This window comes from Bufo bufo, chromosome 4 (genome assembly GCF_905171765.1).
Source record: "Bufo bufo chromosome 4, aBufBuf1.1, whole genome shotgun sequence".
In the NCBI taxonomy this organism is placed as follows: Eukaryota; Metazoa; Chordata; class Amphibia; order Anura; family Bufonidae; genus Bufo; species Bufo bufo.
In genome coordinates this window covers 225,470,476-225,489,784 of record NC_053392.1, presented here as the reverse complement: position 1 = coordinate 225,489,784, position 19,309 = coordinate 225,470,476, and the positions used below count along the sequence as shown (strand labels likewise).

The 19,309-nt window shown below is 41.6% G+C and overlaps 1 protein-coding gene across 1 annotated transcript in view; it reads right to left on the bottom strand.

The window, feature by feature from the left end:
• LOC120997962 (probable cation-transporting ATPase 13A4) overlaps positions 1 to 18,066 on the bottom strand; it is a 189,958-nt gene extending 171,892 nt beyond the window's left edge. Inside the window, exon 1 of the mRNA XM_040428344.1 lies at positions 17,958 to 18,066. Within this exon, the coding sequence (XP_040284278.1) occupies positions 17,958 to 18,020 (63 nt within the window). The 5' untranslated portion in view covers positions 18,021 to 18,066. The remainder of the gene's footprint in view (positions 1 to 17,957) is intronic.
• Positions 18,067 to 19,309: the final 1,243 nt, after the last annotated feature.

Genomic DNA, 19,309 nt, shown 5'->3' with positions numbered 1-19,309 from the left:
TTTAGGGGCCCTAAAGCGTGAGAAGAAGTTTGGGATCCAAATGTCTAAAAATGCCCTCCAAAAAAAAATTTGGGCCCCTTTGCTCATCTAGGCTGCAAAAAAGTGTCACACATGTGGTATCGACGTACTCAGGAGAAGTTGGGCAATGTTTTTTTGGGGTGTCTTTTTACATATACCCATGCTGGGTGAGAGAAATATCTCTCTATAAGGACAACTTTGTAAAAAATAATGGGAAAAGTTGACTTTTAGAGAGATATTTCTCTCACCCAGCATGGGTATATGTAAAAATACACCCCAAGACACATTGCCCTACTTCTTCCGAGCACGGCGATACCACATGTGTGACACTTTTTTGCAGCCTAGGTGGGCAAAGGGGCCCGCATTCCAAAGAGCACCTTTAGGATTTCACAAGGCATTTTTTACACATTTTGATTTCAAACTACTTCTCACGCATTAGGACGCCTAAAATGCCAGGGCAGTATAAATACCCCACAAATGACCCCATTTTGGAAAGAAGACACCCCAAGGTATTTCGTGATGGGCATAGTGAGTTCATGGAAGTTTTTATTTTTTGTCACAAGTTAGTGGAATATGAGACTTTGTAAGAAAAAAAAAAATCATAATTTTCCGCTAACTTGTGACAAAAAATAAAAAGTTCTATGAACTCGCCATGCCCTTCACGGAATACCTTGGGGTGTCTTCTTTCCAAAATAGGGTCACTTGTGGGGTATTTATACTGCCCTGGCATTTTAGGGGCCCTAATGCGTGAGAAGTAGTTTGAAATCAAAATGTGTAAAAAATGCCCTGTGAAATCCTAAAGGTGCTCTTTGGAATGTGGGCCCCTTTGCCCACCTAGGCTGCAAAAAAGTGTCACACATGTGGTATCGCCGTACTCGGGAGAAGTCGGGCAATGTGTTTTGGGGTGTCATTTTACATATACCCATGCTGGGTGAGAGAAATATCTTGGTCAAATGGCAACTTTGTATAAAAAAATTGGAAAAGTTGACATTTAGAGAGATTTCTCTCACCCAGCATGGGTATATGTAAAAAGACACCCCAAAACACATTGCTCGACTTCTCCTGAGTACGGCGATACCACATGTGTGACACTTTTTTGCAGCCTAGGTGAGCAAAGGGGTCCACATTCCAAAGAGCACTTTTAGGATTTCACAGGGCATTTTTTACACATTTTGATTTCAAACTACTTCTCACGCATTAGGGCCCCTAAAATGCCAGGGCAGTATAACTACCCCACAAGTGACCCCATTTTAGAAAGAAGACACCCCAAGGTATTTCGTGATGGGCATAGTGAGTTCATGGAAGTTTTTATTTTTTGTCACAAGTTAGTGGAATATGAGACTTTGTAAGGAAAAAAAATAAAAAATAAAAATCATCATTTTCCGCTAACTTGTGACAAAAAATAAAAATTTCTATGAACTCACTATGCCCATCAGCTAATACCTTAGGGTGTCTACTTTCCGAAATGGGGTCATTTGTGGGTTTTTTGTTCTGTCTGGGCATTGTAGAACCTCAGGAAACATGACAGGTGCTCAGAAAGTCAGAGCTGCTTCAAAAAGCGGAAAATCACATTTTTGTACCATAGTTTGTAAACGCTATAACTTTTACCCAAACCATTTTTTTTTTACCCAAACATTTTTTTTTTATCAAAGACATGTAGAACAATAAATTTAGAGAAAAATTTATATAGAAATGTAGTTTTTTTTGAAAAATTTTACAACTGAAAGTGAAAAATGTCTTTTTTTTGCAAAAATTTTCGTTAAATTTCGATTAATAACAAAAAAAGTTAAAATGTCAGCAGCAATGAAATACCAGCAAATGAAAGCTCTATTAGTGAGAAGAAAAGGAGGTAAAATTCATTTGGGTGGTAAGTTGCATGACCGAGCAATAAACCGTTAAATTTGTGGAGTGCCGATTTGTAAAAAAGGGCCTGGTCACTAGGGGGGTATAAACCTGTGGTCCTTAAGTGGTTAATATGCAATAAAATAGAACGCTCTCGAGGAGTATAGCTTGACCTGCTACACCACTTAGCAGTTGAATTATAAATATCAAATCAATGGCCAGCTTCTTGATAAAATACAATACTATGTTTTAATAATAAAAAATAAACAACACACAAAACTAGCTAATATTTTTAAATAAAACCATTGGCAATTAGTATATAGTCACAGTACCTCAACTCGTTATAGTGCGGAGCTCTTGCACTATTTTAGAAGTAATAGCAAAGTTCCGCAGCGTTCTTCTATGTGCTGAGTATATATTGGACAGACGTATCTGAATAAGGCTTCATGCACACGACCGTTGTGTGCACCCGTGGCCGTTGTTCCGATTTCCGTGATTTTCTGCGGACCCATTGACTTTCATGGGGGCCGTTGAAAACACGGAAAATGCCCCGTTTGTCATCCGCCTCCGTGATCCGTGTATCCTGTCCGTCAAAAAAATATGACCTGTCCTATTTTTTTGATGGACAACGGTTCACGGACCCATTCAAGTCAATGGGTCCGTGAAAAAACACGGATGCACACAAGATTGGCATCCGTGTCCGTGATCCGTGTCCGTAGGCTACTTTCATGCAGACAGATTCGAAGATCCGTCTGCATAAATGCTTTTTCAGACAGTATATTCTAACACAGAGGCGTTCCTATAATGATGGGGACGCTTCTAGTTAGAATATACTGAGAACTGTGTACATGACTGCCCCCTGCTGCCTGGCAGCACCCGATCTCTTACAGGGGGCTGTGATCCACACAATTAACCCCTCAGGTGCTGCACCTGAAGGGGTTAATTGTGCGTATCATAGCCCCCTGTAAGAGAGCAGGGGGCAGACCCCCCTCCCCAGTTTGAATATCATTGGTGGCCAGTGTGCGGCCTCCCCCGGCCCCCCTCCCTCCCTTTATTGTAATATCATTGGTGGCCAGTGTGCGGCTCCCCCTCCCTCCCTCTATTGTAATATCATTGGTGGCCAGTGTGCTGCCTCCCCCGGCCCCCCCTCCCTCCCTTTATAGTATTATCATTGGTGGCCAGTGTGCGCCCCCCCCGGCCCCCCCTCTATTATATTAATATCATTGGTGGCCAGTGTGCGGCCTCCCCCCCCCTGATCATTGGTGGCAGCGGAGAGTTCCGATCGGAGTCCCAGTTTAATTGCTGGGGCTCAGATCGGTAACCATGGCAACCAGGACGCTACTGCAGGCCTGGTTGCCATGGTTGCTTAGCAATATTACATCATTAGAAGCATCATACTTACCTGCTGCGCTGTCTGTGACCGTCCGGGAGCTCCTCCTACTGGTAAGTGACAGATAATTAATCAATGCGCCGCACAGACCTGTCACTTACCAGTAGGAGGAGCTCCCGGCCGGTCACAGACAGCGCAGCAGGTAAGTATGATGCTTCTAATATTGTAATATTGCTAAGTAACCATGGCAACCAGGCCTGCAGTAGCGTCCTGGTTGCCATGGTTACCGATCGGAGCCCCAGCGATTAAACTGGGACTCCGTTCGGAACTCTCCGCTGCCACCAATGATCGGGGGGGAGGGGAGGCCGCACACTGGCCACCAATGATATTAATACAATAGAGGGGGGGACGGGGGGGCGCACACTGGCCACCAATGATAATACATTAGAGGGAGGGAGGGGGGGCCGGGGGAGGCCGCACACTGGCCACCAATGATATTCAAACTGTAAAAGATCGGGTGCTGCCAGGCAGCAGGGGGCAGTCATGTACACAGTTCTTAGTATATTCTAACTTGAAGCGTCCCCATCACCATGGGAACGCCTCTGTGTTAGAATATACTGTCGGATCTGAGTTTCACAATGTAACTCAAATCCGATGGTATATTCTAACATAGAGGCGTTCCCATGGTGATGGGGACGCTTCAAGTTAAAATATACCATTGGATTGGAGAAAACTCCGATCCTGTGGTATATTAACTCCTGACTTTACATTGAAAGTCAATGGGGGACGGATCCGTTTGCAATTGCACCATATTGTGTCAACGTCAAAAGGATCCGTCCACATTGACTTGCATTGTAAGTCAGGACGGATCCGTTTGGCTCCGCACGGCCAGGCGGACACCAAAACGACTTTTTTTTCATGTCCTTGGATCCTCCAAAAATCAAGGAAGACCCACGGACGAAAAATGGATCACAGAAAAACGGAACCCGTTTTTGAGGACCGCAAAAAAAAACGGTCGTGTGCATGAGGCCTAAGGCTGAATCCAGCTTTTGATGGTTACCTCTATCGCACTGCTGACCTGCAGTCATGCAATCCCATTAATTTATTTCTCAAACTTGCACCAGACACGGGCGTGACAGACCAAATAGTATGTATAGACTCTGCTTACCGGGGTCTATGATGGACCCGGACTGTTAGTTAGTTGTAGAGCTGTTTATACATACATGGCCCTTTTGCGACTGTTGGTGTCTGTATACAATCGTCGTGCTAGTGCCGGCACTTCTATTTTTTGCGCAAGCGGGTTGAGAATCCAGGGATGCCAAGTAAGTATCATGGCTGTGTGCGATAATCTCCGTTTCGGATTGTAATCCCTTAAGACAATTTTCTGCTCAGCTGTACAGATAATGCTTACAGGAACATATTTTCAATTTTTTCCTCAGTGGTATATGATAAGAATGAGGGACAGAATCACTCTTTATATTGTAATGATTCTTACAAAGACATGGACCGGATTTTGCTGCTCCGATATCATTGCCAAAAGTCAGGACTGGACTATAGAAAAATTTGGTATATCTGTTCATACTGTACTTTTTTTTTTAATGTAATTGTCAAATCTTAATTTTTCCTACTATGAGTGTTCATGCGTCTGGATAGCAGAGCTTATCTGTGTCTGTTCCTGTTCATGTCTGTTCATGCATGTTATTGTCTGTCTGGCAGTCCTTACTGCTTCTGGTGTTCCATTCATGTCTGTCCATGTCCACCTTCGGAAGAGGGTTCCTGTTCTGTGTTCCCCGGAGGGGGAATGCCCATTCTCTGGCTATATGCAGCTCTGCCTCGGGCCACTTAGCCTCTATTGCTTGCGGCGCAGGTAACTACTTCTGGATCTGCTTCTGTCTCTGATCTGCCTGTTCTGTGCAGCTCTTCCTGGGGTCGCCTTGCTTCTATTGTGCTTGGGGCACAGGTACCTGTTTCTGCCGCTGTTCCGTTCTGCCTGCCTATCTGTGGACTCAATGTACTGTTTGTATGTTATCTGGTATATCCGTGCCGCCTGATCCTGCTGCCACTGACTCGGTTTACACTCTGGAGTAGCCCCTGGCAACTACCTACAGCCCAAGCCTATCCTCACCATCTGAGGCTCTAGTGAAGACCAGGTAGCTGCTTAGTTACGCCCCTCCAGAGTATTGCTAGTCAGTGGCGCAGTGGGTCCACACCCACTGATCTGTTTCAGTATATTGAGGTCTTCTGTTATAGTCATTGTCACATGCCTTGGTTCCTTTGTTATAAATTATGTGTTCCATGGTCCTTGGCCTGTTTTCTTTGCATCCTGCTCGCATAACGTCTCGTAGGCACGTGACAACCAGCCAAACCTCATACCACCAACAGTCCCTGTTTAAGGGTGCATTAAAGGTGCCGCGTGGCCATTAACAATGAAGACCTTCTATACAGTGCATAGACGCAATCCTGCCACAACACTGCCACTCCGTGTGGCCAAACCCTGAGGCCAAGTGGCCTGGGTATACCTGATTTATAGCAATTTGTTAAGAATTAATTCGGGAACAAATCAAATTTCTTGATGAACTTTGGCGAAGTTGGCGAATCAAATTTTTCAAAACTTTGCTAATCTCTAATATTCCGTTTTCATACGGTTACAAGGTGTAGTAGCAACCTACCTGTGTATTAACAAGAAACTGAGTCTCAAGCCTTGTCCGTTTTCATTTATTCAGTTTCCACACGGTTGCAATTAAAACTTTTTTTTGGGGGGGTTCAATTTAATTAAGCAGCATATATATGTGATTAAATCACGCGCGGTCTCTAACAAAGGAGGTACACTCCCGCAATATATGAAACTACACAACACAAGTGGAGTGCAACCACACTATTTATCAATAAAAAATCAATTTTGTTCATATAACAGTTAAAATCATAACATATTATACACAATATGAGTATAACTAAGCAGGGACAAACACAGTCATACATCACCCTGTCAGCACACCCCTGTGAAAACTACTCAGTGGTATACCCCCCTTTGATCAGTGATCAGGGAAAGAAATTTCCTGGAGGATGTTCAGAAATGGGGATATACAGTATGGGAACCTATCTAAGTTAAAGGCATGCCTCCCTTACAACTAATTACCGCATGACCACGGCTCAGACCACATGGGTCAAGGACAAAAACCGAGGGTGCATGAAGTAAGGATGAAACATACCGATATAGCGGGGGCTGCTGGCAGGGTCGAAGCACTCCTCAACGCGCGTTTCGCGTAATTTGCTTCCTCAGGAGGAGTTGATGATCGGGGAAATGAGGGAGATTTAAAAAAAAATATATGTGATTACTGCAGCAAAACCCAAGGTATGGCAGCAATACACCTGTGTGTATAAATGAGAAATTGAGCGTCAAGCCTCAATTGTCCATTTCCGTTTATTCAGTTTCCACACGGTTGCAATTTAAATTTATTCTTAGGGGTTAAATTTAGTTAAGCTGCATACATATATGATTACTGCATCAGGATCGACATTTTCACACTCCTCTGGCAGATTCTGATAAATAGACCTCACCTTGCTGGTCGTGCCCCATGTTTCCACTGTTGCTGTCTCTCTGCATCAATACCCAAGGTGTACATTGCGGCTGCAATTAACATTTTTTTGGGAGGGGCACAATTTAACTAAGCAGCATATATACATGATTACTGCATCAATACCCAATGTGTTGCAGCAATCCTCCTGTGTGTATTAATGAACAATTGAGCGTCAAGCCTCAATCGTCAGTTTATGTATATTCAGTTTCTGCATGGTTGCAATTTACATTTTTTGGGGGGTTCAATTTAATTAAGCTGCATATACACATGATTAATGGAGCAATACTCAAGGTGCGGCAGCAATCTACCTGTGTGTATTAATGATACATTTAGAGTCAAGACTCAATCGTCCGTTTCTGTTTATTCAGGGACTTTTTGAATTGAATTAAACCAGCATTTGCATGATCATGCAAGATAAAGCGATCCAGCACTCTAGCTTCTTTATAAGATCCACAGGCTTTATTGAAAATATAAAATGACACGATGTAGCACAACACCACATGCCTGGTGTACGCTTTTTGAACCCTATGGTTCCTAATCATGGCCCACATCACATGCACAATTGCATACATTTATTATAAAAAAAACAGTAAGGGTGGGTTCACACTAGCGTTAGGGATTCCGTTATGGCTTTCCGTTATAACAGGGTTATAACGGAACATAACGGAATCCATAAGACGGAAGGTGGATCCGTTCTTCTGCCCATAGACTTGCATTATGACGGAATGCAAAATGGAAAATACTAAAGAACGGGGGGCACACCAATAGTAATCAAGCAGAGTGCTGGCCTGGTATATAAAGCAAACATGAATAAGACTAGACAAAGAAATACCATACAATGGCCACACCTCCAAAATAAAGCACAATTTATTGAAATATAAAAGTTAAAAACAACGTTTACATGGAGCAAACCCCAAGGATGGCACAATTCAAGTATGACAAGATGAAAGAATGTATATATATATAATTTTGTGCCACAGAAAAAACAATCCAAAAACAGGTGAGCAATCAAATCCCTGCAAAGGTCTAAGTACTGTAGTGGTCACAAAACATAATGGTAACACATGAGGCATACAAAACCCATCCAAGTACATAGAGGCAGGCGCAACCATAGAGGCAGGCGCAAAAAGTACATAGAGGCAGGCGCAACCAACTCAGAACTCAGAAATTAAGTTGAATATCAATAGATTAGAAATAGTTTTGTAATTTGACGACATAATTCGGCAAATAAAACAATTTAAGAATAGATGACTACATGATTACTACATGTCACAGGATGGTATAATTAAAGGCATAGTGTATCCCATAGAACAATTATACAAATAACTACATGATTCATATCTAATATATAATACAATTCATAAATACTAAAATGTACCAGACAAACACCCCTGCAAATCAAAAAGTGCATGTATATAAAAATTCATACATGATTATCAGAAGACCAAGATCCACATGTGCTAATATGAAGTGGTCTCATACAATCTAAAAAAGTGCATGATGGGTGCATTGTTTGTAAAAAGTACAATGCCCCAAATAGAGTAAAAAGTTTATTTATTTCAGTACATACAGAAATCATCGACACTATTAGTGGTTTCTCTATACACATCGACACTATTAGTGCTTTCTCTATCCACATATAGTATAGTGAACCCCAATACACCCAACATAAATGCCACTAATTATAAAGCAATATATGCATGCATATAGTAGTAAATACCCAAAGTCCCCCATTGTGTAATTTGTACATTTCAATTAAAACGATAAATCAAGCAACGAGTCGGCAGCGCCTGAAAATTCTCCAATAATCACTCTGCATCATAATAAATACAACAAAAGAACAGATAAACAACTCAATTAATTATTACAAACATGATTGTCCTGAAATAGGAGAGTAATTAAGCACATATATTGCAAACCAAAGGATGTGGACCATGCACCGGGACAGGTGAGACCAGAGAAGCGCAGGCGCATGTCAGGAAAAAGAAAAACAACCAAGGACACATCTAGATAAATAAGTACATTCTCAATTGAAGAATAGATATTGGTTATATATCATTAAATCCTGTATGTGTCCATAGAATGACTTTCTCAAGCAAAGCATGTACATATAAAGGGTGAACCAGAGAATATATATATATATATATATATATATATATATGATTCAAGAGGGCCCCACTCAAAAGAGTGGTAAGAAAAGGAGGTCATATGTGTTCTCATGACCCGGGGTCATTGGAATCACATGATGAAAATCATGTAGAGTCCAATGACCTAAGGTCAATGAAGTGCCAAAGTGCCATATTGTGATGAGTTATCCGTGTATTTGTGATAATGATGACGGGGAAGTCCAGGAGGGGAAAGTCCGTGATGCGGTAAGTCCTGTATTCCAATAAGCACCGATCCTGTGGTCCTGAGAAGTGAAAATATGGTAAGTGTATACTATTGTGAGAAAAAGGGGGGTGAGGAAAAACAAACATTGTGATACATAGGCCCATGAAATTAAGAATGGGCCTTTATATAAAAAACTGTGAACGTGAGTTCCTTATTGAGACCCCCTGGAGATTGTGAACCAAGGTTGAATATCCACCTTGATTCAGAACAGAGCAAACACCTGGAGATATGTGTACCCCTAATGTTACCCCGAACCAAATCCAACCCTACCACCCGTAGGTCATCATACCTGCCATTATGATGATCCAGAAAATGGGCTGCCACTGATGTAAGAGGTTTTTCACCCTTGCTTCTGTCTCTTGCTGCCAGCCGAATATTTGATGTGTGCTGCTGTACTCTCTTCCTGAGCTCCTGCATGGTCTAGCCCACATAGATCTTCTCACAGGGGCAAAGGAGGGCATATACTACATTCCTGGAATGGCAGTTAATATAGTGTTTAAGATGCAATCTGGAGTTCTCTCCATAGGAGAGAGTGTTGGAATTCAACATAAATTTACATATGTTGCAATCCCCACAGGGGTATGTACCTTTAAGGGCCACACCCCTGCCCGTAGATGTACCCGGGCGTTGGAAGTGGCTGCGTATTAGAGTATCTTTCAAATTTGTTGCCCTTCGTGCTATGATCTTAGGTTTATCATCAACGTGTGCCGCCAATTTGCCATCTGACTGGAGTAAAAACCAATGGGTATTCAAGATTTTATAAAGGTCCGACTATTGGTTATTATACCTAGTAATCAACCGTATTTTACTATCCCGTGATTTAGGCCTGGGTACAAATAAGTCATCAGGTTTAGATTCCTTCGCACCTTCAAACGCCCGGGATATGACTTTTTTGGGATAGCCCCTCTCGTGCAATCTCAATGATAAATCTTGTGAGGCCACCCTGAAGTCACACATTTCCGTACAGTTACGTCGCAGCCGTAGGAACTGGCCCCTGGGTATGCCCGTCTTCAGATGTGTTGGATGAAAACCCGCAAAATGGAGTATATTATTGGTTGCAGTGTGTTTTCGAAACAGAGATGTCGTAATCCTGTGGTTCTTTACTTTAATTTTAAGGTCCAAAAAGTCAACTTCAGATTCTGAGATATTAGATGTTAGGGTTATGTTGTATCGGTTCTCATTGAGCTGGCTAATGAAGTCTTCACACTCTTGTCTTGATCCCTGACAAAAAAACAAAATATCGTCTATAAAACGGTACCAACCCACCACATGGCCCCTAAAGCTATCCAATGGGTACACCTGTGTGGCCTCCCACCAGCCTAGAAATAGGTTGGCATAGGAGGGCGCACACCGTGCACCCATGGCCGTGCCCGAGACCTGCCTGTAAAAAATGCGATCCAAGACAAAATAATTATGTGAGAGAACAAATGCCAGTAAACTCACCAGCCCACCACACCTTCCTGGTGAGTTTACTGGAATTTGTTCTCTCACATAATTATTTTGTCTTCGATCGCATTTTTTACAGGCAGGTCTCGGGCACGGCCATGGGTGCACGGTGTGCGCCCTCCTATGCCAACCTATTTCTAGGCTGGTGGGAGGCCACACAGGTGTACCCATTGGACAGCTATAGGGGCCATGTGGTGGGTTGGTACCGTTTTATAGACGATATTTAGTTTTTTTGGCAGGGATCAAGAGTGTGAAGACTTCATTAGCCAGCTCAATGAGAACCGATACAACATAACCCTAACATCTAATATCTCAGAATCTGAAGTTGACTTTTTGGACCTTAAAATTAAAGTAAAGAACCACAGGATTACGACATCTCTGTTTCGAAAACACACTGCAACCAATAATATACTCCATTTTGCGAGTTTTCATCCAACACATCTGAAGACGGGCATACCCAGGGGCCAGTTCCTACGGCTGCGACGTAACTGTATGGAAATGTGACTTTAGGGTGGGCTCACAAGATCTATCATTGAGATTGCACGAGAGGGGCTATCCCAAAAAAGTCATATCCCGGGCGTTTGAAGGTGCGAAGGAATCTAAACGTGATGACTTATTTGTACCCAGGCCTAAATCACGGGATAGTAAAATACGGTTGATTACTAGGTATAATAACCATTGGTCGGACCTTTATAAAATATTGAATACCCATTGGTTTTTACTCCAGTCAGATGGCAAATTGGCGGCACACATTGATGATAAACCTAAGATCATAGCACGAAGGGCAACAAATTTGAAAGATACTCTAGTACGCAGCCACTTCCAACACCCGGGTACATCTACGGGCAGGGGTGTGGCCCTTAAAGGTACATACCCCTGTGGGGATTGCAACATATGTCAATTTATGTTGAATTCCAACACTCTCTCTTATGGAGAGAACTCCAGATTGCATCTTAAACACTATATTAACTGCCATTCCAGGAATGTAGTATACGCCCTCCTTTGCCCCTGTGAGAAGATCTATGTGGGCCAGACCATGCAGGAGCTCAGGAAGAGAGTACAGCAGCACACATCAAATATTCGGCTGGCAGCAAGAGACAGAAGCAAGGGTGAAAAACCTCTTACATCAGTGGCAGCCCATTTTCTGGATCGTCATAATGGCAGGTATGATGACCTACGGGTGGTAGGGTTGGATTTGGTTCGGGGTAACATTAGGGGTACACATATCTCCAGGTGTTTGCTCCGATATTCAACCTTGGTTCACAATCTCCAGGGGGTTTCAATGAGGAACTCACGTTCACTGTTTTTTATATATAGGCCCATTCTTAATTTCATGGGCCTATGTATCACAATGTTTGTTTTTCCTCACCCCTCTTTTTCTCACAATAGTATACACTTACCATATTTTCACTTCTCAGGACCACAGGATCGGTGCTCATTGGAATACAGGACTTACCGCATCACGGACTTTCCCCTCCTGGACTTCCCCGTCATCATTATCACAAATACACGGATAACTCATCACAATATGGCACTTTGGCACTTCATTGACCTTGGGTCATTGGACTCTACATGATTTTCATCACGTGACTCCAATGACCCCGGTTCATGAGAACACATATGACCTCCTTTTCTTACCACTTTTTGAGTGGGGCCCTCTTGAATCATATATATATATATATATATATATATATATATATATATATATATATATATATATATATATATTCTCTGGTTCACCCTTTATATGTACATGCTTTGCTTGAGAAAGTCATTCTATGGACACATACAGGATTTAATGATATATAACCAATATCTATTCTTCAATTGAGAATGTACTTATTATTTATCTAGATGTGTCCTTGGTTGTTTTTCTTTTTCCTGACATGCGCCTGCGCTTCTCTGGTCTCACCTGTCCCAGTGCATGGTCCACATTCTTTGGTTTGCAATATATGTGCTTAATTACTCTCCTATTTCAGGACAATCATGTTTGTAATAATTAATTGAGTTGTTTATCTGTTCTTTTGTTGTTTTTATTATGATGCAGAGTGATTATTGGAGGATTTTCAGGCGCTGCCGACTCGTTGCTTGATTTATCGTTTTAATTGAAATGTACAAATTACACAATGGGGGACTTTGGGTATTTACTACTATATGCATGCATATATTGCTTTATAATTAGTGGCATTTATGTTGGGTGTATTGGGGTTCACTATACTATATGTGGATAGAGAAAGCACTAATAGTGTCGATGATTTCTATATGTACTGAAATAAATAAACTTTTTACTCTTTTTGGGGCATTGTACTTTTTACAAACAATGCACCCATCATGCACTTTTTTAGATTGTATGAGACCACTGCATATTAGCGCATGTGGATCTTGGTCTTCTGATAATCATGTATGAATTTTTATATATATGCACTTTTTGATTTGCAGGGGTGTTTCTGTCTGGTACATTTTAGTATTTATGAATTGTATTATATATTAGATATGAATCATGTAGTTATTTGTATAATTGTTCTATGGGATACACTATGCCTTTAATTATACTATCTTGTGACATGTAGTAATCATGTAGTCATCTATTCTTAAATAGTTTTATTAGGCGAATTATGTCGTCAAATTACAAAACTGTATTTCTAATCTATTGATATTCGACTTAATTTCTGAGTTGGTTGCGCCTGCCTCTATGTACTTTTTGCGTTCCATCTGGATTTATCTGCGACGTGGCGCCTGGATATGACATCTGAAGCCTGGCTGCGTTTCCGCTATTTGGAACGCATCGTGGCGCCGGCTTCCGCTCCGGGCGCCATCTTGCGCATGCGCACCTGTTTAGTCAACACGCCGGATTATGCTGGCGTCTTCAGGTGCGCGTGGACCATGCACTGGGACACATTCAGGTGACACTCATTGGCGCTTCTTCTCTGGCTCCCTCCCTAATGTTTTTAACAGGTATGACCACAGCTTATTTATATTATTGATTAATTATTTGATTCTACTGACTATATAGGATTAGATCCTATGATTTAGATGTACATGGACCTCTGAGGAAGCTAGTCCAGGCACTAGCGATACGCGTCAGGGCCTAGTGCTCTCCTCTTGGATGGGTTTTGTATGCCTCATGTGTTACCATTATGTTTTGTGACCACTACAGTACTTAGACCTTTGCAGGGATTTGATTGCTCACCTGTTTTTGGATTGTTTTTTCTGTGGCACAAAATTATTTATATATATATATATATATATATATATATATAGATATTTATATACATTCTTTCATCTTGTCATACTTGAATCTTCCTATCCTTGGGGTTTGCTCCATGTAAACGTTGTTTTTAACTTTTATATTTCAATAAATTGTGCTTTATTTTGGAGGTGCGGCCATTGTATGGTATTTCTTTGTCTTGTCTTATTCAGGAATGCAAAATGGACGCCTTTAAAAGGCATTCCGTTTTGCTCCGTCCTAATAGAAGTCTATGGGAATCAAAACGGATCCGTCTGGTTCCCGTTATGCAAGACGGAAAACAAAGTCCTGTCGACAGGACTTTGTTTTCCATCTTGCATAACGGGACCCAGACGGATCCGTTATGTTTTCTCATAGACTTCTATTAGGACGGAGCAAAATGGAATGCCTCTTAAAGGCTCCCGTTTTTCATTCCATCCTATGGATGCCGTTATGTTCCGTTATAACCCTGTAATAACGGAAAGCCATAATGGAATCCCTAATGCTAGTGTGAACCTACCCTAACATGAGTATACACACAACTGGGGGCTAATTAGCCAGTTGTGTTCAAAACAACAGGAACATGCATCCTCATCAAGATGTTTAATAACATGCATCCTCATGACATTCTTAATAAGGAATGTCCTCTTGAAGATTACCAGTGAACTGCAGAATCAGGAAGATTATTAATGGCATGTATTCTCATGAAGATTATTAGTAATTAATCCCCAAGAGAATTATTAGTAACATGCATCCTCATGAGGTTAATTTGTAACATGTATCCTTATGAGAATTGTTTTTAACATGCATGCTCATGAAGATTATTGATAACATGCATCCTCATGAGAATTATTAGTAACATGTATCCTCATGAGAATTGTTAGTAACATGCATCCTCATGCAGAATATTGGTAACATGCATCCTCTTGAGGATTCTTAGTGACATGTATCCTCCTGAAGATTATTGGTAACATGCATACTCATAAAAATTATTAATAACATCAGATTAGGTCCATTCTGTGGTTCATTTCCTTGGGAGATCTCGTATATAAGTGAATATCCAAAATGTTAATACGTTTTTCACATGATCTCCCCCTCTATAGGGTCTAAACACACTTTCTTTTAAGCATATGTGGGTTTTTAATGAATTGGTTGCTTAGTTTACAAGGGGTACAGTTGGCTAAGTATATCACATGGCTAGTATTGATTTTATAGAACGCCTCATTTGATAACTTTTTCTCGTGAAATAGGATTCAAAATTATTTGCACGATTAACATTAGCATACCTTGCATTTAGCATGTCCAAACCTATAAAAAAAACTGTGGTCTGCAGCCAGATGTGAACAGAACCTCTTATGTACAGTGTTCATTTAGGACATTATGGATTCAAACTTGCTGGGTGATAAGATAGAGTCTAGAGTCCTGATCTTCCTGGCTGCAAACCTAACTCCCTGTTTCAATATCTGTGCGAGTATCTTTCTCCACACTTCCGGAAAACAAAAGCATAGCCTTGTGCAAACTGTGCAAGAGCAAATATACTGTAAGCACCTCAGCTCTATTGAACCACATGAAGCCGCTACTGCTGCAGCCTCCAAGTCTACCTTATGCTTATAGTCAGTGATTGTCAGTTCGCAGTGTTCGCCAGCGAACACATGCAGGCTGCCATCTTGACTCACCCGTCCAGCGATGCACAGGTAAGCCCTTACCTGTGCCTGTGCCGGGAGCCGTTCTGAAATCAAATGCGGTCACCGGGAGCAGGCAGTTCCAAGATCAGCCGCCGGGGGCCTTCATCGGGCTGTTCTCGGAACTGCCTGCTCCTGGTGACCGCATATGATTTCAGACCATATGTTTCATCAGACGGATCCGCTCCGATAATGCAGACGTTTGCATCCGTTCAGAACGGATCCGTCTGAAAATTTTCTAAGTCTGAAAGTAGCCTGAGCGTATCCGTTCAGACTTTACATTGAAAGTCATTAGGGAACGGATCCGCTTGAAGATTGAGCCATATAGTGTCATCTTCAAGCGGATCCGTCCCCATTGACTTACATTGTAAGTCTGGACGGATCCGCTCGCCTCCGCACGGCCAGGCGGACACCCGAACGCTGCAAGCAGCGTTCAGGTGTCCGCTCACTGAGCGGAGCGGAGGCTGAGCGCTGGCAGGCGGATGCATTCTCAGTGGATCCGCCTCCACTGAGAATGCATTGGGGCCAGACGGATGCGTTCGGGGCCGCTCGTGAGCCCCTTCAAACGGTGCGCACGAGCGGACACCCGAACGCTAGTGTGAAAGTAGCCTAAGGGCTTACCTGTGCATCGCCGGACGGGTGAGTCAAGATGGCAGCCTGCATGTGTTCGCTGGCAAACACTGCGAACTGACCATCACTGCTTATAGGACCACCTCCTTGACTTCATCGCCCAGAATCTTTTTCCATAAAACTATCTGCTCAGCTCCTCCTGCTCTATAGTGATGAGCGGCAGGGATCATATTCGAATTTGTGATATTTCGCAAATATTTTGTAGAATATTCGTTATATTCTACATTTATTTATTTTTTACTCGACAATTGGCAAGGTAATGATCGCCTAAAATGCAAATATTACGCGATCAATACAGGTGTGGGTCAAAAATGAATATATAGCACTATAGAACATAGTACTATATATTTGTTTTTAGAATATTTGTCATTTAGAATATTCGTCATGAGTCATTGGACCAAAAGCAATTTAAGCAGGGAGGAATCATGACTTCAGATGGAAAAATTGACGAATATTGAATATAACGAATATATGGCACTATATTCTAAATATTCACAAATTCTCAAAGTGGCGATATTCGAATATTCGTGCTCAATACTACTGCTCTATAACCTATTGCCTGCAGCTCAGACACCATGTTCAACGTGACAAGTTCCCTTAAAGTTACTCAGAGTGCATTTAAAAACAGATGTGGTATGTGCTAAGAAAATGTAACGTCAGTAGAGTCATGATGGGTAATGTGACACAGCAGTAAAAGAAACCTTTGTTTTATGTGTTGGGGGTGATTTGTTATATTTTATGTGTCCTGTAGTTAGTTTTATAGATATTGCTCCTGTAGTTTATACTAAAGATAATTGCTAATTATTTGTAAATCCCTCTTCAGCTTTTGAAAGTGACAGCTATTCAAAATGATACCTCCCTTTAAGGGCTCATTCACACGACCGTATGTGTTTTGCGGTCCACAAATTGCGAATCTGCATAACACGGTTATCCGCCCGTGTGCGTTCCGCAATTTGCCGACTGCACATGGCCGTCACTCTCATTGAAAATGCCTATTCTTGTCAGCAATTGAGGACAAGAATAGGAGAAGCTCTATATTTTTTGCAGGGCCGCGGAACGGAACAACAGATGCGGACAGCACACGGTGTGCTGTCCACATCTTTTGTGGCCCCATTGAAATGAATGGGTCCGCACCCGTCCCGCAAAAATGAGGAATGGGTGCAGAACAAAACACACAGCCGTCTGAATGAGCCCTTACTTGCATTAAAATGATATAAGAATGAGAATAAATCAATAGAGGTTATAAAATAATTTGTAAGGAATTACTTCTGTGGCTGACAACACAAGTAGGATAATAGATAAACCATGTTGGTGCACAGTGTCCAAATTGCAGCTATACTATGTCACTGGAATTTTTACTTTTATATCTTTCAGCTTAAGCCCTCATGCACACGAACATTGTTTTGGTCCGCATCCGAGCCACAGTTTTTGCGGTTTGGATGTGCACCCATTCATTTCAATGGGGCCGCAAAAGATGCGGACAGCACACAATGTGCTATCCGCATTTTTTGCAGACCCATTGAAATGAATGGGTCCGCATCCTATCCGCAAAAAAAAAATAACGGACACGGAAACAGAATACGTTCGTGTGCATGAGGCCTAAGTCTGCAATGATTGTGATGTTGGTTCTCGGCAACCACTTACTTTTAACTTATAAATGACAGACCGCTGAAATCAACTCACCTGTCTCTACTTTATGCTGCCTTTAGTATGGGCAGCAGAAAGGTGATGACAGGTTCCCTTTAATGATTCTTGTTGATATTAAATACATTATTTAGTACTTTGTAATATATAATAGGAAATATACAACTCACCATTTCATTCTCCTCTCCTTCATTAATTATTGAACGGTGGTCTTGGGGTAATTTAGCTTTCATGTTTTAAGTTTGGAGCCAATTCATATGCTCTGCAGATCAAAGAGCATTCATAGGTTTGAGGAAAATTTCTATTTATACTATGCCCTGTCTCAGTTTAGCATAAACCTCCTCCTCATTATTATAGCATACCTCTTCATTATCCTTCCATTAGTAATTACTAATCTGTGACAGTGCGGCCAAAATACTTCCCACAATGTAGGTGTTTATTTTATAGCTGATGCCAATTGTCTTGCTTTTAAAGCCATGCATTATACATGCAGATTAACATACACAGGAAAAGCTCGTTTTACCTCCAGTATAATGTTTCTTTACACTGGACAACTTTACACTAAAATATGAAATAAACTAGTCTCCTCTCCTGCAGACAAGAGGGCAAACTGCTACCATAAAAAATAATAGTGCTCCTTACTGTATATTAGATCATATGTAATAGGCTAGCCTCCTCTCCTGCAGACAAAAGGGCAAACTGCTACCTTAAAAATAATAGTGCTCCTTACTGTATATTAGATCATATGTAATAGGCTAGCCTCCTGTCCTGCAGACAAAAGGGCAAACTGCTACCATAAAAAATAATAGCGCTCCTTACTGTTTATTAGATCATATGTAATAGGCTAGCCTCCTCTCCTGCAGACAAAAGGGCAAACTGCTACCTTAAAAAATAATAGCGCTCCTTACTGTTTATTGGATCATATGTAATAGGCTAGCCTCCTCTCCTGCAGACAAAAGGGCAAACTGCTACCTTAAAAAATAATAGCGCTCCTTACTGTATATTAGATCATATGTAATAGGCTAGCCTCCTGTCCTGCAGACAAAAGGGCAAACTGCTACCATAAAAAATAATAGCGCTCCTTACTGTATATTAGATCATATGTAATAGGCTAGCCTCCTCTCCTGCAGACAAAAGGGCAAACTGCTACCATAAAAAAGAATAGCGCTCCTTACTGTATATTAGATCATATGTAATAGGCTAGCCTCCTGTCCTGCAGACAAAAGGGCAAACTGCTACCATAAAAAATAATAGCGCTCCTTACTGTTTATTAGATCATATGTAATAGGCTAGCCTCCTCTCCTGCAGACAAAAGGGCAAACTGCTACCTTAAAAAATAATAGCGCTTCTTACTGTTTATTAGATCATATGTAATAGGCTTGCCTCCTCTCCTGCCGACAAGAGGGCTCATTGGTAGAGATGAGCGAGTCGAAGCTGACGAAGTGGAATTCAATCAGAGTTTCAGGAAAAATTCGATTTGCACCGAAGACCAATTTCCTCACGTTTCGTGGTAACGAATCAA